The 26,270-nt window shown below is 45.0% G+C and overlaps 1 protein-coding gene across 5 annotated transcripts in view; it reads right to left on the bottom strand.

Moving 5' to 3' along the window:
* The window catches only part of MEIOC (meiosis specific with coiled-coil domain), a 224,250-nt gene that overhangs the window by 163,745 nt on the left and 34,235 nt on the right, over positions 1-26,270 (bottom strand). For all 5 annotated transcript variants that reach the window (XM_077252612.1, XM_077252611.1, XM_077252615.1 and 2 more), the window contains one exon: positions 19,158-19,303. In XM_077252612.1, coding sequence (XP_077108727.1) covers positions 19,158-19,303 — 146 coding nt within the window. The remainder of the gene's footprint in view (positions 1-19,157; positions 19,304-26,270) is intronic.

Below are 26,270 nucleotides of genomic sequence, written 5' to 3'. Positions count from 1 at the left end.
CAGGTGCATAATCCTGTGTTGGATTAGAAATCTATGTCTGTGACTAGTTGGGGTTGTCAGGGGGCTCATGGTGACGTTCCTTTGATGTCAATTTCCTCCTCCCCCTCTTCTGAAATTCCTGAGTTTTTGTCAGATTTCCAGGATGTATTCGATGAGCCCAAATCCAGTTCCCTTCCACCGCATAGGGACTGTGATTGTGCTATTGACTTGATTCCAGGCTGTAAGTTCCCTAAGGGCCGACTTTTCAACTTGTCTGTGCCAGAACATGCCGCCATGCGGAGTTATGTTAAGGAGTCTTTGGAGAAGGGGCATATTCGGCCATCTTCTTCACCATTGGGAGCAGGTTTTTTTTTTGTTGCCAAGAAGGATGGCTCCTTGAGACCCTGTATTGATTATCGCCTCTTGAATAAGATCACGGTCAAATTCCAATACCCTTTGCCTTTGCTTTCTGATTTGTTTGCTAGGATTAAGGGGGCTAGTTGGTTTACTAAGATTGACCTTCGAGGGGCATATAATCTTGTTCGTATTAAGCAGGATGACGAATGGAAAACTGCGTTTAATACGCCCGAAGGCCATTTTGAATACCTTGTGATGCCATTCGGACTCTCTAATGCTCCATCTGTGTTTCAGTCCTTCATGCATGATATATTTCGGAATTATCTTGATAAATTCATGATTGTGTATTTGGATATTTTGATTTTTTCAGATGATTGGGAGTCTCATGTGAAACAAGTCAGGATGGTATTTCAGATCCTTCGTGATAATGCCTTGTTTGTGAAGGGGTCTAAGTGCCTCTTTGGAGTACAGAAGGTTTCTTTTTTGGGCTTCATTTTTTCTCCCTCATCTATAGAAATGGATCCGGTTAAGGTTCAGGCCATTCATGATTGGATCCAGCCCACATCCGTGAAGAGCCTTCAGAAATTTTTGGGCTTTGCTAATTTTTATCGCCGTGTCATTGCCAACTTCTCCAGTGTGGTTAAACCCCTGACCGATTTGACGAAGAAAGGCGCTGTTGTGACGAATTAGTCCTCTGCGGCTGTTGCTGCCTTTCAGGAGCTTAAACGCCGATTTACTTCTGCCCCTGTGTTGCGTCAGCCGGATGTTTCTTTTCCTTTTCAGGTTGAGGTTGACGCTTCTGAGATTGGGGCAGGGGCCGTTTTGTCTCGGAGGAATTCTGATGGTTCCTTGATGAAACCGTGTGCCTTCTTTTCTCGAAAGTTTTCACCTGCGGAACGCAATTATGATGTCGGCAATCGTGAGTTGTTGGCTATGAAGTGGGCATTTGAGGAGTGGCGACATTGGCTTGAGGGGGCCAAGCACCGTATTGTGGTCTTGACCGATCATAAGAATCTGATTTATCTCGAGTCTGCCAAACGGCTGAATCCTAGACAGGCCCGATGGTCCCTGTTTTTCTCCCGTTTTGATTTTGTGGTCTCGTATCTTCCGGGTTCTAAGAATGTTAAGGCTGATGCCCTCTCTAGGAGCTTTTTGCCTGATTCTCCTGGGGTCCTTGAGCCGGTCGGTATTCTGAAGGAAGGGGTGATTCTTTCTGCCATCTCCCCTGATTTACGACGGGTTCTTCAGGAATTTCAGGCTGATAAACCTGACCGCTGTCCAGTGGGGAAATTGTTTGTTCCTGACAGATGGACTAGTAAAGTGATTTCGGAGGTTCATTGCTCTGTGTTAGCTGGTCATCCTGGGATTTTTGGTACCAGAGATTTGGTTGGTAGGTCCTTTTGGTGGCCTTCTTTGTCACGGGATGTGCGTTCTTTTGTGCAGTCCTGTGGGACTTGTGCGCGGGCCAAGCCTTGCTGTTCCCGCGCTAGTGGGTTGCTTTTGCCTTTGCCGGTCCCTGAGAGGCCTTGGACGCATATTTCTATGGATTTTATTTTGGATCTTCCGGTTTCCCAGAGGATGTCAGTTATCTGGGTGGTTTGTGATCGGTTTTCTAAGATGGTTCATTTGGTACCTTTGCCTAAGTTGCCTTCCTCTTCTGATTTGGTTCCGTTGTTTTTTCAGCATGTGGTTCGTTTGCATGGCATTCCGGAGAATATTGTGTCCGATAGAGGTTCCCAGTTTATTTCTAGGTTTTGGCGGGCCTTTTGTGCTAGGCTGGGCATTGATTTGTCTTTTTCTTCCGCATTTCATCCTCAGACAAATGGCCAAACTGAGCGAACTAATCAGACTTTGGAAACTTATTTGAGATGCTTTGCGTCTGCTGATCAGGATGATTGGGTGGCTTTCTTGCCATTGGCCGAGTTTGCCCTTAATAATCGGGCTAGTTCTGCTACCTTGGTTTCACCCTTCTTTTGTAACTCTGGTTTTCATCCTCGTTTTTCTTCGGGGCAGGTTGAGCCTTCTGATTGTCCTGGGGTGGACTCTGTGGTTGACAGGTTGCAGCAGATTTGGGCTCATGTGGTGGACAATTTGGTGTTGTCTCAGGAGGAGGCTCAGCGTTTTGCTAACCGTCGTCGGTGTGTTGGTTCCCGGCTTCGGGTTGGGGATTTGGTCTGGTTGTCTTCCCGTCATGTTCCTATGAAGGTTTCTTCCCCTAAGTTTAAGCCTCGGTTTATTGGTCCTTATAGGATTTCTGAGATTATCAATCCGGTGTCTTTTCGTTTGGCCCTTCCGGCCTCTTTTGCCATCCATAATGTTTTCCATAGATCTTTATTGCGGAAACATGTGGTGCCCGTTGTTCCCTCTGTTGATCCTCCTGCTCCTGTGTTGGTTGATGGGGAGTTGGAGTATGTGGTTGAGAAGATTTTGGATTCTCGCTTTTCGAGGCGGAGGCTTCAGTACCTTGTCAAATGGAAGGGTTATGGCCAGGAGGATAATTCTTGGGTTTTTGCCTCTGATGTCCATGCTGCTGATTTGGTCCGTGCCTTTCATCTGGCTCGTCCTGATCGGCCTGGGGGCTCTGGTGGGGGTTCGGTGACCCCTCTTCAAGGGGGGGGGGGGGGTACTGTTGTGAATTCTGCTCTTGGGCTCCCTCCGGTGGTTGTTGGTGGTAGTGCAGTTGTCTTGGGGTTGTAATCCGGGCAGGTTTTTCTGCTGATTGCAGCTCTATTAGGTATTTAGGTGTGCAGGATCCATGAGTCTGTGCCAGTTGTCCATTGTACTTGGAGGGATTGCATCTCTCTCTGGCTCCTCATGCCCTGCTGCAAATTCAGCTAAGATAAGGGTCTGTTTTTTTGTCTCTGTGCACACATGCAGTGTGCTGTGCAATTCAGTGCAATTTATTGTGTTTTTGTCCAGCTTAGACTTTGTTTGGATTTTTCAATCATGCTGGATTCTCAGGAGATGCAGATATACTTTCTATGTCTTTAGTTAGATGTGGAATATTTGTATTATCTGCTGTGGATATTTTTAGGATTTTAATACTGACCGCTTAGAATTCTGTCCTATCCTTTTCTATTTAGCTAGAAGTGCCTCTTTTGCTAAATCCTGTTTTTCTGCCTGCGTGTGTCTTTCCTCTTATACTCACAGTCAATATTTGTGGGGGGCTGCCTATCCTTTGGGGTTCTGCTCTGAGTCAAGATAGAATTCCCAATTCCATCTATAGGGGTATTTAGTCCTCCGGCTGTGTCGAGATGTCTAGGACGTGTTAGGTACATCCAACGGCTACTTCTAGTTGCGGTGTTAGTTTAGGGTTTGCGGTCAGTACAGGTACCACCTACTCCTGAGAAAATCTCTCATGCGGCTCCAAGGTTACCAGATCATAACACTCTCCCTCTCCTCAGGCATTTTCCCGTCCTTCTTCAAACACTATCATTACTCCATTACTAAAGAAACCCGCCCTCAACCCATCCTGCACAAATAACTACAGACCAGTCTCCAATCTCCCCTTCATCTCTAAACTCTTAGAGCGCCTGGTCTACTCCCGCCTTACCCTCTCACTCCTAGACCCTTCACAGTCCGGTTTCCGCCGCCTACATTCAACAGAAACTGCACTCATCAAAATGACCAATGACCTTCTGACAGTAAAATGTAATGGTGACCACTCTCTGCTCATTCTTCTCGACCTATCCGCTCTTCGCCAGTCGTTACACTGGCTGCCCATTCATTATAGAATCCAATTCAAAGTACTTGTTCTCACCCACAAAGCTCTCCACAGTGCGGCACCCCTTTACATCTCCTCCCTTATTTCTGTCTATCGGCCTAACCGACCACTGCGCTCTGCAAATAACTTTCGACTCACCTCTGAACTAATCCATACCTCCCACTCCCGACTCCAAGACTTCTCCCGTGCTGCGCCAATCCTCTGGAATACTCTACCCCAAGATATTAGGACCATCCACAATTTGCATAGTGTAGGCGCTCCCTCAAAACACGTTTGTTCAGAGCAGCCTATCACGTTCCCTAATCAAAGTCATTTTAGGTTTGTGTGTGTGTAGCCCATTCACTACTTCCATCTATCCCCCACCCCCTGAAGATGGCTGGACCATCATTGTAAATACACACCTGTACTTTGTATCTCCCCCCCCATTGTAGATTGTAAGCTCTCAAGAGCAGGGTCATCTTATTTTGCATTAATTATTGTATTGTTAACATTGTTACTTATGACTGTTATGTTTGAAACTGTTAAACTGTAAAGCGCTGCAGAATATGTTGGTGCTATATAAATAAATATTATTATTACTAGATGGTAGCCCGATTCTAACGCATCGGGTATTCTAGAATATGTATGTAGTTTATTTACAAAGATTTTAGAATAATACATTGAATACACAGGATTCGGCCGGCCGCGACCAATTAGCGAAGCGTGGTTCACATCCCGCGCCAATTTGCGGCCGGACTGCGCCTGTCGCTGATTGTTCGCGGCCGGCCACGTAGTATATAGCACAGCTACGTAGTATATAACAGCCCACGTAGTAAATAGCACAGCCACATAGTATATAACAGCCCACGTAGTAAATAGCACAGCCACGTAGTATATTGCACAGCCACGTAGTATATTGCACAGCCCACGTAGTATATTACCCAGCCCACGTAGTATATTGCACAGCCACGTACTATATTGCACAGCCCATGTAGTATATTGCACAGCCCACGTAGTACATAGCAATGTGGGCATCATATCCCTGTTAAAAAAAAGAATTAAAATAAATAATAGTTATATACTCACCTTCCGTTGGCCCCCGGATCCAGGCGAAGCGGTTACTGACGCTCCGGTCTCAAGAGTACATTGCGGTCTCGCGAGATGATGACGTAGCGGTCTCGCGAGACGTCATTATCTCGCAAGATCGCAATGCATGGAGCGGTCACCGAAGCGTCGCGAGGAGCGGGGAAGGCCTGTTCTGGACCCGAGGGGCCGACGGACGGTGAGTATATAACGATTTTTTATTTTTTTTAAATTAATTTTAACATTAGATCTTTTTACTATTGATGCTGCATAGGCAGCATCAATAGTAAAAAGTTGGTCACACAGGGTTAATAGTAGCGTTAACGGAGTGCGTTACACTGCGGCATAACGCGGTCTGTTAGCGCTGCCATTAACCCTGTGTGAGCGCTGACTGGAGGGAAGTATGGAGCGGGCACTGACTGCGTGGATTAAGGAGCGGCCATTTTGCCGCCGGACTGTGCCGGATTTCCGTGACAGACAGAAAGACGGAAGTGAACCCTTAGACAATTATATAGTAGATTATAATGAGGCAGAAGAGTTATTCTGGACTCCAACTGGCCTCTCTTCAGCGGTGTCCTTCTTTACAGAAGTGCACAAAACTGTGGCCTACAGAACTTTTATGCAATCCTAAAAAGATGGACACCGCCGGATCACAGGTCAGACGGCGTCCACAGTACCTCCATCTGCATCATTATAGAGAATCTTCCGCCAGAGGTTCTGTCTGAATCACGTATTTCAGAGATTTACACGGAAACCCCAGTGTAAGGGCTCAACGGAGAGTGCAGGATATATGTGTGCCGAGCCTTACTGCGATCTTTGGGAGGCAGAATGAAGAAAAATCAACAGTAGGTGAAGAATTGGTTTTATTTATTTTTTTTACGCCGTTCTTCGTGCAGTATAAGTGATTAGGCGACTTTATTCTCCAGGTCGGTGCGATTACAGCGATACCCGATTTATTTCGGGTTTTTACGTTTGGCTGCTGTCACACACTAAAAGACACTTTTTATTGCAAAACATAGTTTTTTGCATCCTCACATTTTGAGAGCTATTTTTCCATATTTTGGCTGACAGGGTCATATTATGGCTTGTTTTTTTGTGGGACGAGTTGACATTTTTATTGGTACAATTCTTTGGCACATTACATTTTTTTGATCACTTTTTATTCTGATTTTTGGGAGGCAGAATAAAAAAACAGCAATTCAGGAATTTCTTTTTTGGAGAGGTTATGCCGTTTTGTGTGTGGTAAAATTTATATGGCAGCTTTATTCTACGGGTCAGTACAATTATAGCGATACCTTATTTATATCGTTTCCTTAAGTTTTGGCACTTTTACACAATAAAAACTTTTATAGAAAAAATTATTTTTGCATACCTTAACTAGTGGGACAGGTTAAGTAGTGGGATAGTTTTAAAGGTCGGGTTGTTGCAGACTTATTGTTTATATATTTTTTCTTAATTCAAATATTTATTTGTAAATACAGTATCTTGATTTTCATTATTTTTTATTTTTTACTTTTCTTTTAACTTTTTTACTTTGTCCCACTATGGGACTATCATCTTTCGTCAGGCTGATCGCTTCTACAGCATGGAGATGCAGCAGCATCCCCATGCTGTAGAAACTGTCAGCTCTGCACTGACAGAGAGACTTGCTGATCATGCACTGCGCATGATCAGCATGTTTCCCAGATCTGGTGAACCGGATATAGTCATGACGACATCCGGTCACCATGACAACGTTTGGGACCCAGAATCACGCCGCGGGGTCTCCGATCCAAAGGCAGAGGGGCTGTCAGCCCTCTGCCAGCACCCGGAATGCTGCGATCGTGTTTGATCGTAGCATTTCAGGGATTAAAGTGACCGCTCATGGCACTTAGTGCAGGGTGACAGGTGTGAGATTCAGCTGTCACCTGGCAGTGATCACCCACACACCACCAGTGTACGCGGGCGATCATGCAGACCTAATAACCGTGGTAATGACCGTGGTCAAATAGGCCAAGGTCACATGGATGGCTTATTAAGTCTGATGTCAGAAAGGGGTTAATCTGATAAATTTGTCTGGCAGAAACCTTCCTTATTATACCTTTATCTGCACAAACCCTTCTTTGGTTTGTATCAGCCAAAAATCTCTTCACAGTACGATGATCACATTTAAAGGGAAACTGTCAGCAGGATTGTGCACAGTAACCCACAGACACAGTCAGGTCAGCGACATTATACTGATTAAAATGATACCTTGGTTGATGAAATCCGTTTGGGGTTGTTGTTTAATCTTTATTTTTAGATTTGAGTTAGGCCGGCGTCACACTCAGCATATGAAAATACAGTCCGTTTTTTACGGCCGTAATACGCAGAAATGTTCCCAAAATAGTGATCCGTATGTCATCCGTAGGCAGGGTGTGTTTTATTAACCATTTCGTACTACTGGATTAATAATGGATAGGTGTCATAATTGACGCCTCTCCATTATTAATCTGGCTTAATGTCACCTTACAATAGCAAGGTGACATTAACCCTTCATTACCCCATATCCCACCGCTACACGGGAGTGGGAAGAGAGTGGCCAAGTGCCAGAATAGGCGCATCTTCCAGATGTGCCTTTTCTGGGGTGGCTGGGGGCAGATGTTTTTAGCCAGGGGGGGCCAATAACCATGGACCCTCTCTAGGCTATTAATATCTGCCCTCAGTCACTGGCTTTACCATTCTGGCGGAGAAAATTGCGCGGGAGCCCACGCCAATTTTTTACGCGATTAAACCCTTTATTTTAGCAGCTACAGCGCCCAAGTTTTGCACATACACACTACTAACATTAGTAGTGTGGAATATGCAAAAAAAAAAAGAGATATGAGATGGTTTACCATGTCTCATATCCTGTCGGGTTTGTGAAGGAGAAAGAAAAAGAAGGCAATTGAATTACCGGCTTTTATGATATCTAGCGCTGTATGAAATATCATTATATATATATATATATATATATATATATATATATATATATATATATATATATATATATATATATATATCCATTCTACGTGTAGACATTTATTCTACCTATTCTATTCTATTCTGTCAGTGTGATTTTACTGTACACCACACTGAATTGCCGGCTTTTCTAGAGAACACCGGTGCGTATTTCTCGCAAGTCACACGCATGGTCCGTGTGTAATCCATATTTTTCTCGCCCCCATAGACTTTCATTGGCGATTTTTTTGCGCAATACGGTGGCAAACGCAGCATGCTGCGATTTTCTAAGGCCGTACAAGACCGTATAATACGGATCAGTAAAATATGGCAGATAGGAGCTGGGCCATAGAGAATCATTGTACCGTATGCAATCCGTATTTTCTGCACCTCTCATACGTCCGTAAAACTCGCTAGTGTGACGCCGGCCTTAATGAGATTCTTGTGCTTTGGGGCAGGCCTGTGGGAGGGGTCTTCAAGTGGTGCTCTGATTAGGCATTCATAAGTATGACTTCTGACAGGTCACTGATCCCTCAGTGACCTGCTCCTATTTTACATCCTGAATATTATATATACACATACTTAAAAAAAAAAAAACCTTGTGCAGGCAGGCGCCAGTTGTGGCACCTGCGCTGCAGCACAATCGCATGTGTAATGTGCATGTAATTATTATCAGACTGTAACAGGAGTTAGTGAACAATATTCCGCACTGCCGACACTATGGCTGGTTTCACATTTGCAGTTGTGTCCGCAGCGTTCGGCAGCATACATCCGCATGCGTCGTGTTTTTCTATCTTTAATGTTGTGGACGCAGGTACATGCGTTTGAATGCTTTTGGCCGGTTTGACTACGCATGCGTCGTTTCGGCTTGTGCGGCTGGGCGCGACTAATGCAACATGCTGCAATTTTGGTGGCGGAAATTTACCGCCGCCAAACGCATGCGGACGCTTGCGGAAGGAATGCGTCGAAACAATGCATTACAGTCTATTCGCTATCATGTGTTTTTCCAGAGTAAACATGTCTAGACACAGATTAGCCACCCCCTACACAAAGATAAATAAAAAGAATGTGTAGGCACTGACAGTACACTACTCTACAGACCCCTGGAAGCAAATAGACTTTGAAGCAGGCACTTGGAAGCAGACTGAAACCTCTCCAGAAGAATCCCAACTTTGGCTAATGTAAGTATAAAAGCGAATGTCTGTCTGTCCTTTTTTCTATCTTTAGTATGTACTAATTTCTGGAGTAAAATGGATGATCACATAAGAATTATTACATCAAAAACCTGCGCTGGTATAGCTGCCTGTCGGCAAAAAATCTCCTACACTTTCAACAGCTTTAAGGTAATATGCACAAAAGACTGTATTGGCATACTACGAAGTCCAATGTTACAAATAAACAGACCAGACGGCATTCACGGTCAAGGGAAGGAAAAAAATCAATTCTCATCCTTACCACGAGTCCATAGGGGGGGATGCTGACGGTCCTAAATGAAGATCCGCTGCTAGGAAGAGTCCTAAAATGCCGCTTCACTGGCCAGGTAGATAACAGGACGTTATGTCCTTTGTAGACAACACGGCAAAAATTCCGGAAATAGCCACAAACCCCCTCGGTGCGGTTAGTGCGATCGGCGCCTGCGCAGGACCTGTGAGCCGTAGTACGCAACGTGACCGCACACGTGACGGAGGGTAAGGTACGGGTGGCGATATGGACCAAAAATACAACGCGTTTCGGAGACGCCTGTCTCCTTCCTCAGGTATGGTCCATACCTCCAAGTAACAGTCCTTATATACACGCCAGCCGTACCATTACTTACTGGAATCCGAAAAGTTCTATCCCACAGTTCAAACCCTTAGGGATAAAGGTATATAGGGTGAAGATCCATTTAGTTTCTGATCTTGACATAGATTTAATAAAATTTCCTCCTCTCCAATGCGGGTGTATCTTTTCAATTCCCACAATCTTCATACTTTTTGCCTTTCCCTCATGTAATTCAATAAAATGCTTCGAAAGTGGATGGCCTAAGAATTTATTATTAATATTACGTATGTGTTCGTTGATTCGAACCTGCAAAGGTCTCTTAGTGCGTCCAACGTATATTTTATTACAGGGGCATGTGATGGTATAAATAACCCCTGTAGATGAACACGTTATGAATTCTTCAATCCTCAATTCAGTATTGCCAATCTTCGTTTGTTTATGTGTTTGAGTTTTTTAACACATATTGCATTTTTTGCAAGGAAAAAAACCTTTTAAAACACTCTGCGAGAGAGTAGTTTGATTAAATGCTGATCTATTTTGTACTGTGGGAGCAATGTATGTACCTAAATTACGACTTTTCCTATATATAAAGCGAGGTACCTCCGTAATACTGCCCCCCAAGATTTTATCTTTTTTCAATAGATCCCAGTGTTTTCTCACTATTCTACGCAGTATGTTTGAATTTGCATTATACTGGGTAATTATTGGGATACAATCCAGCTCATTATTTTTTAATTTAGGAGTAGGATTTATCAATTCATGGCGTGGTTTCAAAAGAGCTGCATCCCTAGATTCCTTCAACATATCTAAACTGTACCCTTTTTCCAAGAATTTAGTAGTAAGGGCCTCCGCTTCAACCTCAAAGTCCTGCGACTTGGAACAATTCCTGTTAAGTCGCATAAATTGGCTTTTAGGAATGTTTAAGAGCCATTGTGGGAGGTGGCAACTATTTAAGGGGATAAAACTATTAGTGTCTGTTGGTTTATTAAAAGTTCGAGTTTGGATGGTGCCTTCCTCAATGAAAATAGTTAAATCTAAAAAATTGATCTGATGTGCACTGATGTTATTTGTAAAATTTAAAAAGAATTCATTTTTATTTAAATTAATTAAAAACTGGTTCAGGGCCTCCTGACCCCCCGACCAAATAAAAATCACATCATCAATAAAACGTTGCCAGAGGACCAGGTCCGCGCGCAGCACACCCCCCTGCTGGTATATGGCGGTTTCCTCCCACCTGCCAACGTACAGGTTAGCGTAACTGGGCGCGAACCTGGTCCCCATAGCAGTACCCCACTGCTGGGAGTAGTAGTTGTCCTGGTACATAAAATAATTGTGGGTTAAAATAAAGTGCATACATTCACCTAAAAAATTAATTTGTTCGCCAGGAATAGTTGAATATTTATTTAAAAAGTATTTAGCAGCATCACAGCCCTTGCTGTGATCGATCACTGTATAAAGGGAAGCAATGTCCAGTGTACCAAGGATATAATGGTCTTCCCATTTGATTGTTTCCAAACATTTTAAAATATGAGCGCTATCTTTTAAGTATGCCGGTAAAAGTGGTACCACTTTTTGGAGATGACAATCCACTAGTTTGGACAGATTCGCTGTCAAACATTGAATACCTGATATTATGGGCCTCCCAGGTGGGTCATCTCTATTTTTGTGTATCTTAGGTAGGTGGTAAAATACCGCCAACCTGGGAGGCCCATCATTGATAAACTCAAACTCCTGTTGGTTTATATATCCCATATCTAGACCTCTAGTGGTCAGTAGTTTCATTTCTCTCATGTACTCTTTGGTGTGGTCATTTTTTAATTTTTTATGCGTCCGAGAGTCACTTAATAGACGTATTGATTCCTTATGGTAAATATCGTGATCTAGAATCACAATCCCCCCTCCCTTGTCTGCTGGACGAATGACAAGGTTGTTTTTCTTTTGTAAGACCAATAAAGCATTCCTTTCTCTACGTGTCAGATTATATTTGAATTTATGACATCGCTTTTCATTAATTTTACGTAAATCTTCTATAACGTTAGTTTGAAAAGTCTCCATCTGTTCGGAATACTCATTGCATGGATGGAAATGGGACTTATTCCTAAGGTTAGTATGCACATAAGCTTTATCAAATATAACATCCTGATTCCTATTGATTGGATTTTTTAAAAAATGTCTCCGAATAGCCAATTTCCTCATAAAGAGTTTAATGCCAATGTATGATTCAAATTTATTAAACTTACTTGCCGGGGCATATTTTAGGCCTTTGGACAGTAAGGATAACTGGTCCTTATTTAATTTATATTTACTCAAGTTAAAAATCATCGATTCATCAGTATTTTTTGAATCATTTATTGACCTTTTCGTTTTTTTGGTGAGTTTCCCACCTCTGCACCCCCTTTTACGGATTTTTTTGGGGCCAGATGAAAAAAAGGATGTCTAGTTGGTTTGGCAGATAATCTTTTGGTACATTTTGCCCCCATCCTAGATTCAACTCCTTGATTTCCTGTGGGGGGCACCGACTTGTTTTGGTTTTTTTTGGTATAACCCCTTCTAGATTGACTCGTTCCCTCCATGGGTGACTCAGGATGATTACTCAAGACTTGGAAACGGTTCTGAGTATTGGCACATGGTGTTTGCAGTGCCACTGGTGAAGATGGATTAACATCTCCCTCAGCATTAAGGTCGCTTAATTGTACGTCTGGTTGAGACAGAGAGGGGGAAGTTGGATATATGGAGAATATCTCAGAAACAGCGGAGCAGTCCAAATTACTAATTTCAACTTGATCAATAGTTTCAAAAGTAGATTCAACCTGAGAACTATCTCCAAAGGCACACTCTGGTACTGCATCTCTACCAAATTTCTTCTTTTTCTTATTGATGATTTCTAGTTCTTTATTTTTGATTCTCATTCGAATGCTGGTGGATAGTTTGATGATCTCAGGATGTTCTTTATATGGTCTAATAGTGTCAAATAGTTTTGAAATTTTCTGTTTACTCGCTACCAATTGTTGTTTCCTTTTTTCTATAATAAATTCCACCGCTTGTTTCGAAAAAGCTTTAAACATGTTATTCCATTGAAATAGTGTCTCAGGATCTCCAATGTCTCCTGAGAGGGCTTTATGAACCTCCAAACCTTTTGGGATGCAGTCGAAAGCAATGTATCTCTCTAGCGTGGCCACTTCCCACAAGTCACGCATTTCTTTAAGTAATAGTTGTTCGAGAATTTTTAGTGATTCTCTAATAGGAGTGATATTCTCCTTAGTTGATTTAGGGGTTGTTGGTTGATATGACCGATGGAAAAATCTTTGGATATTATTAATTCTGCCTTTCCTGTCTGTCCATAAATCACTCATGGTATCCAAAAGAGGAGAGGAGATGGTGCTGCTAGCAGCCTACTCAAATAGTGGTAAATCAAAGAAACAGATAAATAGATATGAGTGGCGCTATAGAGCACAAAGCAGTTTGCCTGCCGCAGGTAAAAACAATCACCACAAAGGATTGTAAATAGTATGCATGGAGTAAAATGGATGATCACATAAGAATGATTACATCAATTGAAAGCGCCGGCATCCTGAGCGAAGAGAGGTGAGTATGTGATTTATTTTTTTTTTATTGCAGCAGCAGCAGCATTAGATATTGCACAGCTCTATATGGAGTATCTATGGGGCAATAATCAACGGTGCAGAGCTTTATATATGGCACAGCTTTCTATGGAGCATCTATGGGGCCATAATGAATGGTGCAGAGCATTATATATGGCACAGCTTTCTATGGAGCATCTATGGGGCCATAATGAATGGTGCAGAGCATTATATATGGCACAGCTTTATATGGAGCATCTATGGGGCCATAATGAACGGTGCAGAGCATTATATATGGCACAGCTTTATATGGAGCATCTATGGGGCCATAATGAATGGTGCAGAGCATTATATATTGCACAGCTTTATATGGGGCCATAATGAACGGTGCAGAGCATTATATATCGCACAGCTTTATATGGAGCATCTATGGGGCAATAATCAACGGTATGGAGCATTATATGTGGCACAGCTTTATATGGAGCATCTATGGGGCAATAATCAACGGTATGGAGCATCTATTTTTATTTTTGAAATTCACCGGTAGCTGCTGCATTTCCTACCCTAGGCTTATACTCGAGTCAATAAGTTTTCCCAGTTTTTTGTGGCAAAATTAGGGGGGTCGGCTTATACTCGGGTCGGCTTATACTCGAGTGTATACGGGTACCTTAATGTGACCAGGAGACGTTCCTCAGCAGGAATCACTCTACGGAGCTGGGTGTCCTGTCTCCTGATGGCTCCTTGGCCACACTCAAGCAAATCCCGGAAGGTGTCTTGAGACATCCTGTTGGCATGGAGCTTGCTGTATAGGGTGTGGTAGGCTCCACGGCTCTCCCGGACTTCGATAATGGGGTGTCTCCAAAAACGCCGAGTTCTTCTCTGTCCTTCTGTTTCTTTGTTGCGCACAAGCAAACGCAAAGGCAAGAAACAGCTTGAGATCCAAATCCAGGTTGAAATAAAACCTCTCCATGCGAAGATACATCATGAAGCAGGATACAGGAGCAAAATCTGAATATTTCAGCTGTACAAAGTGTCTATATAAAGAATTCCCATGAGACACGCCCCATTGGTGGTGTCTGCTTATCTAGATTTTTCTCCTGGTACATTTTTCACCTTTACAACTCATGCGCATAAAAAGCGCAAACGCATGCAAACATTGTGTTTTTTGACCGCATGCATAAGGCTGGTTTCACACTTGCGTTTTGATCTGCAGCGTTTTTTTTAAAAAAACGCATGTGGTGAAAAAACGCATGTAAACGCGGCAAAACGCCGCGTTTTTTAGACACATGCGTTTTTGCATGCAGGAAAAAAAACGCGGCGTTTTGCCGCGTTTACATGCGTTTTATCCTGCGTTTGCGTTTTTAAACGCATGCTGAGAAGTGTGTGACAGCTGCCAATCATCAAAATCAACTAGAAAACCCACTAAAAACAGAAATAGCTAGGGTTAGGATCCCTAGTAACCCTAGGGATCCTAACCCTAACCCTACCCCTATCCCTAACCCTAGGGATCCTAACCCTACCCCTAACCCTAGGGATCCTAACCCTAACCCTAGGCATCCTAACCCTAACCCTAGGGATCCTAACCCTAACCCTAAGGGTTAGGATCGTAACCCTAACCCTAAGGGTTAGGGTTAGGATCCCTAGGGTTAGGGTTAGGATCCCTAGGGATCCTAACCTTAGGGTTAGGGTTAGGATCCCTAGCAATCCTAGGGTTAGGGTTTTCTTGTTTTTTCTTGTGTTTAGCGTTACGGTTAGGGTTAGGGTTTTCTTGTTTTTTCTTGTGTTTAGGGTTAGGGTTTTCTTGTTTTTTCTTGTGTTTTTCTATAAAAACGCATGCGTTTACATAGACAGCAATGCATTTTTTTGCCGCGAATAAACGCATGCATTTTTTTGCGGCAAAAAAACGCCGCTAGAAATTACTACAGGTTGCATTTCTGCAAATGAACGCACGCGTCAAAAAACGCATGCATTGCCGAAAACGCGTCAAAACGCACGCTAAAAAACGCATGCGTTTTTTAATGTTTATAGAAAAAAAAAGCATGCGTTTTTTAGCGCTAAAACGCTGCAGATCAAAACGCAAGTGTGAAACCAGCCTAAGTTGATGAGGATAAAAAATGCTGCATTTGCATGCGGTTTTTCGTGCGTTTGTGGACGATACTTAGCGGACACAACCGCAAATGTGAAACCAGCCGATATCCCAGTATGGTACAGTAAGGTGGTGGTATATTTCAACGCGTTTCGAAGTACATAACTACTTCAGGAAAAACCACATGTGGTCTTACTCCTGTTACAGTCTGATGTCTGATGGTCGCTTGCTGACCCGTGGATCCACTACAGCTGATTTTCTACATTATATAAGTCTTTAACAGATTGAACATGTGAGCTTAATCTGAGTGCTAAACTAACTGTATTTCTTGGATAAGACCCTATTTCAGCTGATTTCTCTTACAGTTTCTTGGTTATCGTGTAATTATTATGGTTGAGGTTATCCTGATATTTTAAACAAAAAAAAAAAAAAAAAAAAGCACTTCCAAGAAAAAATGTCCTCCTCCAAGATGGCACCGCTGCATGCGCAGTAGCAGCTATCGGCAGTAGCTGATACTGCGCAGGCTCCGCGGCGCCATCTTGGAAAAAAATATTTTCTCCTCTCTAGCAAGATGGCGCCGCCGGCGCATGCGAAGCTATCGGAGTATATAGAGGTGCTATTGCGCATGTACCAGCGACACCATCTTGCTACAGGAAAAAAATTCCTCCTCCACTGTGCAGGTGCGGCGAGTGCCATTTTCAAATGGATTTTTTTTTTTTTTTTAATTATCAGCATAACCCCAACCATAATAATTCTATGCTCATTACACATGCAATTATGCTGCAGTGCAGGTGTCATGGCTGGTGCCTGCCTGCAGAAGGTTTTTTTTTTTTAGTATGTACTGTATATTATAATAATCTTTATTTTTATATAGCGCTAACATATTCCGCAGCTTTACAGTTTGCACACATTATCATCATTGTCCCCGATGGGGCTCAAAAATCTAAATATATAAATTATGTAAACTAGGGGGCAGGTCACTGAGGGATCAGTGACCTGTCAGCAGTCTTCATTATGATTAGCTAATCAGAGCACCACATGAAGACCCGCCACAGGCCGCCCGAAGCATATCATTAAGTCAAAACTGGAACTAAAGGATAAACAACAACCACAAGACGGATTTCATCAACCAAGGTATCATTTTAATCAGCATAACGGCGCAGACCTGACACTGTCTGTAAATTACTATGCACAATCATGCTGACAGGTTCCCTTTACGTTTTTGTGAAATATATAATGCTTTCATGCCTTGTGGGAGGAATTCCACTACTTGACACTTTTCCATCCATGAGTTTAATTGAAAAACAAAAAATACATGTTTATGCCCTTTAAATCCAAATTGCACAATAATTTGGAACACTGTGTACGTGCAATGCTACATTCCATCAATCTCAGCAGTCCATATCTAATTCAAATTTTTCATATAGACTCCTGGTGCCATCCAAAGTGCCTTAATCTAGTGATGAATACCATTTAATCAGCCCCCTTTGATTTTCTGAAAGAAGTTTTCAACTTTTTCTATTCTTGGAAGGTTGAATTCATTGTTGCTGTTACCTCTTTTGAGAGGGTCTCTGAATTGGCATTTCTTTCCTACCTCTTAACCTTTTGAACCATCCATGAGGAAAAGGTAGTTCTTGGCCCCAACTCTATGTTGTTAGAGCCATCTATCCGTACCAGTCAGTTACTACTTAAGACTATTTGACGCCTTGTTCATCAATCGAAGGAAACCATTTCCTGCTGTAACCGCTTAGCCATCCTGGACCCTTATCTGTTACGCACAGTGTGGGAAGACTAAGTGCAACACGAGGGTATGAGGGGAAGGAAGCCCAAATGCTAGGGATAGTGGAGACCCCTAAGCAGATCTAATAGCACCCTGCCTACCCTATTGTCCCTATATTGTTTCCAATCGCCGAGCAGGAACCTAAGCCCTGTATATCTCTAGAGCTAGGCCCTGAATAGGGAAAAGGGGGAGGGGTGAGCACTGGCCAGTCCCCACTGTACACTTAAGAGAAGAGGGGAGAAAAACAAGGGGGAAGCAAGTTAGCATGAAAAGACTCAGAGAGGTAACATCAAACGTCCTCCAACAGCACAAGAGAGGAAGTATGTCGACTGCTATAGCTCCAAGCCTTCACAAAGGAAAAATGTGTCTATAAACACCCAGGCCCAGGTGTGTCTATTAGAGCCCAAGGGAGGTTGCCACTGGGTCCAAAAGTCAGAAGGATGACGAAGATGTCTGCAATGCCAAACGCGGAGACCTTCTGCAGTCAGATGCAGAGTGACTGTCTGTAGCATCTGACACACCCGTGACATTGGTTTAGAAACGCACGGCACCCGTGACATTACCACACCAAGACTCAAAACGTCCCATTTCAGAATTCCAAATTACTCTAAGTGGCGATTACTTTTGCAACTCAAGATGCAGAACTTGCCAGAGCCTTCTGTAGGCAGCATTAGCTTGGCCAACTGAATTCTTATTTTATGTATCCTTAAAATTTTTTATTTTTTTCCCCCACCTTCCAGGACTGCTTTGGAATGTATAATTTTTACAGATGATGAACTACACATACATTTTTTACAGATGCATAAAGTAAGAATATAGCACCATGAACAGTGCCATGCATTAGGATAGCACTGAAATCTCATCTCTCGAGATCTTGATCCCGAGATCACCATCTGCGCATGTGTCGCCCCTGGCCATATTCCCGGAGACCACAGCACATGGAACCGTGGAAGTGCCAGGGCTCTGGCCTGCCGCAAAATGTCTGCAGAGCTCCGGGCAGCGCCGGACACCCACACAGCACCTCTGGGCACCTGGAGACACCCCCTCATTCCAGCCTGCGGCCTGCACCCACGATCTCGGTAAGGCATGTTCGCTTTCTAAGATGCACCCCCATTTCCCCCCCCAAGTTAGGGGCAAAAAAAGTGTGTCTTACAAAGCGAAAAATATGGTACATAAAGTGCAGAACAGATTCATCTCAACTAAGGCTGCTTTCACACTAGCGTCAGTACGGGGCCGTCGCGCTGCGTCGGCCCAACGTATCGACGCATACTGTGAAAAAAATGCCCGACGTGGGCAGCGGAAGCAGTCTTACGACGCTTCCGCTGCCCCATTGCAAGGTCCGGGGAGGAGGGGGCGGAGTTTCGGCCACGCATGCGCGGTCGAAAATGACCGTCTCGACGCGCAAAAAAACGTTACATGTAACTTTTTTTGTGGCGGCGGTCTGCCAAAACACGACGCAACCGTCGCACGACGGTTGCGACGTGTAGCACTGTGTCGCAATGCGTCGCTAATAAAAGTCTATGGAAAAAAACGCATCCTGCGGGCAACTTTGCAGGATGCGTTTTTTCTCCACAACGACGCATTGCGACGTGCAGTGCCCGACGCTAGTGTGAAAGTAGCTTAAAAGCCAAGATACTTAGATCAGAAATAGAACAGACATTTATAGGACATTTCATAACTTTCCCAAATTCTTATAAAGCAGTTTACAGCACATCCTGCATTGAATTACTGTACCCAATTTATTATATATTTTAGGAGTCAAAGTCAGTCCACTTTAGACAGACCAAAATGGACACCGACTCCACAGCCCTGGTCATTATAACAAACAGGACATCTTAAGTAGGTGCATGTTGGACGACATTGACTTACTTGGTCTTGACCTGTGTTGAAGCTGTTGGCTTTATATCATCAGTATAAGCAGACCAAGGTGTGTAGAAAATGGAAGACTCTTCACAGTTTGTAGAGTGGTTAGCAAAGGATGGCCCATATTTATGTAGGCCGATTGGCTCTTCACTCTGTAAAAGGTTTGCACATTTTTCACAAAGGAAATATATGCATACACAAATAACCAATTATACAGGATTATTATTGGCAATCCCTAAAGAAAGAATATTGTCAATGAATAATTTTGTACCAAAACAGAAAATTTCACATCGGAACGTGACATTTGGTAATTGTGAAGTATCAACATTATGAAAAGTTCTCCAGAAAGTTAACCTATTTGGCTAGGGCACCATGGTGACAGATCGCTTACGCTGTAAACTTGTATAGAATTTGATAGCTACACTATAAGTGTGTAGAGGTAAGGTATTCAACCAGATTTTGCGACTACTGGATTTTCCGCATTTGTGATATCACTTTGTTTTTCAGCATGAGAATGGCATACAGTTAGAAACGTCAAAAACAGGGATTTTTGTGCACTCACCGTAAAATCCTTTTCTCCAAGCCACTCATTGGGGGACACAGGACCATGAGTGTTTTGCTGCCTGCGATTAGGAGGAAACTAAGAAACCTTGAACAAAATTAGCTCCTCCTCTGCAGTATACACCCTCATGCTGGCTGTAATCGAACCAGTTCAGTGCCAAGGCAGTAGGAGCTTATAACTATCAAACAGAATACAATATGTCAAACCAAATAACACACAGAAGCCATCAGGCTAACAGGGTGGGTGCTGTGTCTCCCAATGAGTGGTTCAGAGTAAAGGATTTTACGGTGAGTACACAAAAATCCCTGTTTCTCCTTCGCCTCATTGGGGGACACAGGACCATGAGATGTCCTTAAGCAGTCCCTGGGTGGGAAACGGCGCCCAGCTGAAAACCCCATGTACCGTAGTCTACAGATGTGTTACCGCCGATTGCAGAATCTTTCTGCCAAGGGCCGCATCTGCAGAAGCCTGAGCACGAATATTGTAGTGCTTCACAAAGGTATGAAGGCTGGACCAAGTCGCAGCTTTGCAAACTTGCTGTGCCATCGCCTGATGCTGAATGGCCCAAGAAGCACCCACTGACCGAGTGGAGTGTGCCTTGATCTCCGCTGGGACAGGCTTGCCTCTGACACGGTAAGACTCTTGAATTGCCGAGCGCATCCACCTGGCTATTGTAGCCAGAGAAGCAGGTAGACCTTTCCTGAGCCCCTCTGGAAGCACAAAAAGGGCATGTGACTTGCGGAAAGGAGCCATCTGTGAGGCGTACCTTCTAAGAGCTCTCACCACATCGAGTGTGTGAAGAGCCCTCTCAGTACGATGGACAGGTGCTAGACAAAAACGAAGGCAAGACAATGTCCTCGTTTAGGTGGAAGGAAGAGACGACCTTAGGTAGGAAGGACGGAAGATGCCTCAAGACTACCTTGTTTTGGTGGAAAATGAGGAACGGAGTTCAGCAGGATAGAGCCGCTAACTCCGAGACCCGTCTAATCGACGTTACCGCCACCAGAAAAGCTACCTTCCAAGAAAGCAAGGTTAGAGATACATCCTGCAGCCGTTCAAAAGGAGCCTCCTGAAGAACACCTAGGACCAAATTAAAATCCCATGATTCCAAAGGCATTTTATAGGGAGGTACCATGTGGGCCACCCCCTGAATTAAGGTCTTCACCTGCAATCTGGTCGCTATCCTGCGTTGGAATAGGATGGATAAGGCAGAAATCTGGCATTTCAAAGAACGAAGCACTAGACCTAACTCGAGACCAGTCTAGAGAAATTCCCAAATGGAAGGGATTGAAAACACTAGGGGGGGGTGGGGTGAAGGGGGGTGTTAACGTCCACGGTCCTTGCACCATGGGAAAAAAGTCTTTCAAACGCGATGATAAATGTGCATTGACGTGGGCTTCCGAGCGCTAATCATGGTGGAAATCACCTGTTGGGAAAAACCGGCTTGGGCTAGAACCCAGGATTCAATAACCAAGCTGTTAAAGACAGAGCCCCTGAGTTCTGGTGGTAAATTGGGCCGAGAAAGCAGGTCGGGACGATCTGGCAACATCCAAGGAACGTTGGCGACATGTTGTACCAGTTCCGCGAACCACACTCGCCGGGGCCAATCTGGCGTGACCAGAATCACTGGGATCCCCTCCGCTCTGATCTTCCGGATGACCCTCAGAAGTAATGGGAGCAAGGGAAACACATAAGGAAGGCGAAACTGATGCCACCAGTGCGTCCACCCCGATGGCTACTGAATCGCGAGAGCGGGCTATTAACTGTGGAACCTGTGCTTTTAGCCTTGAGGCTATCAGATTGACATCCGGCATCCCCCAGCGATAGCAAATCTGCTGAAAAACTTCCAGATGAAAAGACAATTCTCCCGAGGCGAGACCCTAACGGATGAGAAAATCTGCTGCCCAATTTTCTACTCCCGGGATGTGGACTGCTGAGATGACCAAGCGATTCCTCTCGGCCCATCGGAGAATGTTACTTCGAACATCGCAATAACGGTTGATGTACGCCACAGCCGTGGCGTTGTCCGATTGAATCCAGATGGGGCGACCTGCCAGAAGATGATGAAACCGCCGAAGAGCCATCCTGATTACTCGCATTTCCAAGAGATTGATCAAGAGACGCGATTCCAGAGCGGACCAGCGTTCCTGGGCGTGTGATGACGGAAGACCGTTCCCCAACCTAGGAGACTTGCGTCGGTGGTCACCACCAGCCAATGTACTGGAAGAAAGGATTTTTCCCTGATCCAAACAAGATCTCAAGGTCCACCATCTGAGGGTCTGTCTGACCCGATGATACAGATGGACCCTACGGTCCAGAGAGAACGGGTTCCTGTCCAAGGCTGTCAGAAGTGCATGTGGCAGGGGAGGTGTAGCTGGGCGAATGGAACCTCCTCCATTGCCGTGGCCATCTTGCCTAGCACTGTCATCCCGAACCGAATGGAGTGAGAGACAGATCGGGAGAGCCTCCGGGCTCCTTGTTATAATGCCACGACTTTTCCTGCAGGAAGGAGCACCAACCCCTGGGAAATGTCTAGGATCATGCCTAAGAAGAGCATCTGCTGAGCTGGTACTGGCGACGATTTGTTTAAATTGATGATCCAACCCAGGCGACAAAGAGTATCCACCATGATGCTTACGCAGTCTGCGGAGGCCTGAAATGATGGGCCTTTGATTAATAGGTTGTCTAGGCATGGTAGCACAACCATGCCCCGAGAATGAAGAATGGACATGACTGCCGCCATGGCCTTGGTGAACACCCTGGGGGCGGTGGCGAGGCCGAAGGGCAACGCTGTGAACTGGAAGTGTTCGTCGTGAATGGCAAAACGTAGGAATCTTTGGTGAGGTAGAAAAATCGGGATATGGAGATAAGAATCCCGGATGTCTATAGATGCGAGAAACTCCCCCTTCTGCATTGAGATGATGACCGAGCAGATTAATCCATTCGGAAGTGATGAAATCTGACGAATTTGTTTACCAGTTTTAGATCCAGTATGGTGCGCACTGTTCCGTCCTTTTTTAGTACCACGAACGGGTTCGAGTAAAACCCTTTGAACCTTTCGTCTTGGGGCACCGGAATGATGACTCCGTTTTTGTGGAGTGCGTCTATGGCTTGGTAGAAAGCTGTCACTCACGATCCTGTTTTGGAGGAAAAAGACTGGAAAAAACATGTGGGCGGGGAAGAAGAGAACTCTATCTTGTATCCGGAAGACACCAGGTCCCCGACCTACCTGTCATGAACGACCGACAGCCAGGCTTGATGGAACAAAAGCAAACGGCTGCCTACTTTGGTGGTGTCTGCCGGATACCGGAAGGAGTCATTGCGCAAAGAATCTGTGGGATCTGGATCCCTTGGATCTAATCTAGATTGTTTTGGCCTGCTTTTCCATGAGGGATTGGGTCTATGAGACCTGGGAGCCCCTGTCTTTATGCGGAGGACGCCCTGAGCCGGAAGAAGCGGACGTAGAGGGCCAGCTTGTGTTGCTGCAAAAAGTCTGGAACCAGGTCTGCTGTTTGACTCCGAAAAGGCCTTTGCTGGGGAAGGAATTTGCTTTTCCTTCCAGTAGCATCAGAGATAAGTTGATCTAGTTTCTCTCCAAATAGGCGACCGCTCTGGTAAGGCAGAGAGGTTAGGGCCTATTTTTTAAGTGTAATCCATGTGCCACTCTCTGGGCCATAATGCCCTCCTGATGGTGATGGCATTTGCAGCTGCCAACGCAGCGCAATTGGCTTCGTCTAGTGAAGCGTGTACCACGTAATCACCAGCCCGGGAAATTTGATTAGCTAGACTCGCTGCCTTAGGAGGGAGGTTACTCTCTTGAATGAATTTAGAAAGGTCCTCTGCCCAAGCGGCCATAGCTTTAGCCACCCATGTCACAGCAAAGGATGGAGAAAGTGCAGAGCCAGAGACTGACAAAGCAAGATTTTCAATCGGTCGGTCAGTGGGATTTTTAATCGATGAGCCGTCAGATAGGGATAAGAGTTTTTGATGAGAGGCGATATGGGAGGATCTACTGACGGGGACTCTATCCAGCTCTTCCTTCGATCAGGAGCAAAGGGATATCTTGTTTCAAGTGGCTTCTTCCCAATGAAACTTTTGTCCGGCTGATTTCTATGTCTCTGAACAATGTCCGTAAACTCATGGTGATTGATAAACACCCTATGGGGACGATTAGCCCTTTTGAAGGACACCGCGTGATCTGGTATTGCAGAAGAGTCTTCCCCCACCCTCAGAGTCTTGTTGAGTGCCTCAATGAGGGTATCTACCGTCTCCTGAGACTCCTGTGAGTCCAGGTCTATGTAGACGTCCAACTCGTATTCTGAGTCGTGTTCGCTGCGAACCCCTTCAGAGGGGGAGCGGGGAATTTGACTAACAGACACCGAAACACGAGAGTGCTCGGGGGATGTGGTATGGGTCCGCTTCCTAGAATCTTGTGCGGATCTTGCTAGGGAACGACCTCTGCTGGCTGACGGTTCCCGAACAGAAGGGGAGCTTTCCGTACCAGGTCGCCCTGACTTGAGGAAGGGTCCTGGAGACAATATATTGATTTGACCAGCGAAGAAATAGATTGTGCCAGAGATGTAGCCCACTCAGGGGGACTAGGTCCACTAGGATGGGCATTAGTGGAGGGCTCCTGGATGCATGCTGGGTCACAGGCTGCGCAGAAAGGGGTATTATGGCCCCGGGATAATGAAGAATTGCAAGTGGTACATAAGGCAAAAAAACACTGTTTTGTTAGCCTTCTTTGCTTTAGGCTGTGACATAGTGTACCCTTGATACCCCACTCTACTCAGGGAAGTGTACTGTAGAGAAGGGGTTAAGCTTTGTTTTGTGGCTTACCCAGGTCCTGGGTCTTGTGCCCCCAAGGAAGATGTCCCTTGTCCACGCTCTTTATTGCTGTTACTGTCCGCTCTGCTGTGCCAGACACCGCATAGGAAAAAAACGCAGCCCCACACGTGTGTGTGAGTGTGCGTGCGTGCAACATGGCAGCCGAAATCACAGTGGCACTTCTAGTTTGGTATGAGAAGAGCCTGAAACACAGAGGGGACCGCTCCTGTGGGCGGAATTAAGGGCAAAGTTGGGTCTAGTCCTGGCAGAAGCCAGGGACTCAATTTTGGGCCATGGGTGGAGCCGCCCGGGTGGGTGGAGGAAGGAGAGAACCCCGGCCTAGTCCGGCCAGAAGCCGGGGACTAAACTTTCGGCGCCAGCCGGCGCGCGACGAGATTGACATAGGGACACCCTCCCCCCCAGGGACCAGGACCTTCTCTGCGCCTAAGGAGGGCATTCATGCCGCCGCTGAACGCTGCGCTTACTCACTATCAGCTGCAGCAGCGCAGATGTAGCAGTGCCAAAACTGTGCTGTGCTTCTTAGGCCACTCAATTCATCATCCCTTTGATAGGGAGGTGGAGAGGGACTGACTGCCTCCTTCCATCATCCCCTTTCAGTCAGTAGTGATGTAGTTGGGACTGCACGGACGCCAATGGGGGGCCTCTGTACATCCCATGGGTTCAATCCCTACGGATGGGTCAGGGCTATTGTCCGGCTGTAGCATGGCTCCGGAAGGGGGTATATGGAGGTGACACTCCGTGTCCCCGTCCGTTGGTGGTGTGGGGAGATCGTGACCCCGAGGGAACCGTCGCCTCTAAAGCGAGCCCAGGCATGGCAAAGAAACGGTGCAGGAGGGGTACGGGGAGGCGACACTCCACGTTTCCACCTGTTGATGATTTGGGGAGATCGGACCTCCTTCGTTTCGTGAAGGAAAAATTGTAAAAATATAAAAAATGTATAAAATAATGTTGGGGTCTGAATCCGAGACCCAAGAGCCTCCTATGGACACTAAGCAAGAACTGGTTCGATTACAGCCAGCATGAGGGTGTATACTGCAGAGGAGCTAATTTTGTTCAAGTTTTCTTAGTGTTCTCCTAGTGGCAGGCAGCATAACACCCATGGTCCTGTATCCCCCAATGAGGCGAAGGAGAAAACAGCAGTATAGATTTTTTTCTTTAAGTTATATGTACCGCAAAATGGTGCCACTGATAAATACAACTCATCTCAGAAAAACAAGCCTTCACACAGCTAAAATAATGAAATAATATATGGCTCTAAGAATGATATGATGAAGAAAAAAAAAACTAAAAAGGAAAAAACCTTCCGTCCAAAAGCCAAAAATGAGTCAGTCCTGAAGGACTTAAAACTGTACAGCATTGATTTTAGTGCTTAAATGCTATTTGGAATATGGCATGATTTGATTTTATGTGTATCAGGGCTCACACTCATCTGTGTTTGAAGGGAACCTGTCACCCCCCAGGCGACTAAAAGAGCCACCTTGACAGAATGCAGCATTAATGCTGCACAAGGTGGCTCTTTTAGTTAAAAATGCCTGGGGGGGGGGGGGGGGTGACAGGTTCCCTTTAAAACATTGCTCCGATGTTCATCTGGAAAAGTAGAACGAGGGTCATGCGAGTATTATTCTACAATCATTTACAGGACCATTTAGTGCTCTATGCTACAGCATGGTAATGTGTCCATAAATAGGCACACACGGTCCATGTGCTGT

The sequence above is a fragment of the Ranitomeya variabilis genome, chromosome 4 (assembly GCF_051348905.1).
Source record: "Ranitomeya variabilis isolate aRanVar5 chromosome 4, aRanVar5.hap1, whole genome shotgun sequence".
Lineage (NCBI taxonomy): Eukaryota > Metazoa > Chordata > Amphibia > Anura > Dendrobatidae > Ranitomeya > Ranitomeya variabilis.
This window is presented reverse-complemented; position numbering and strand designations above follow the sequence as displayed.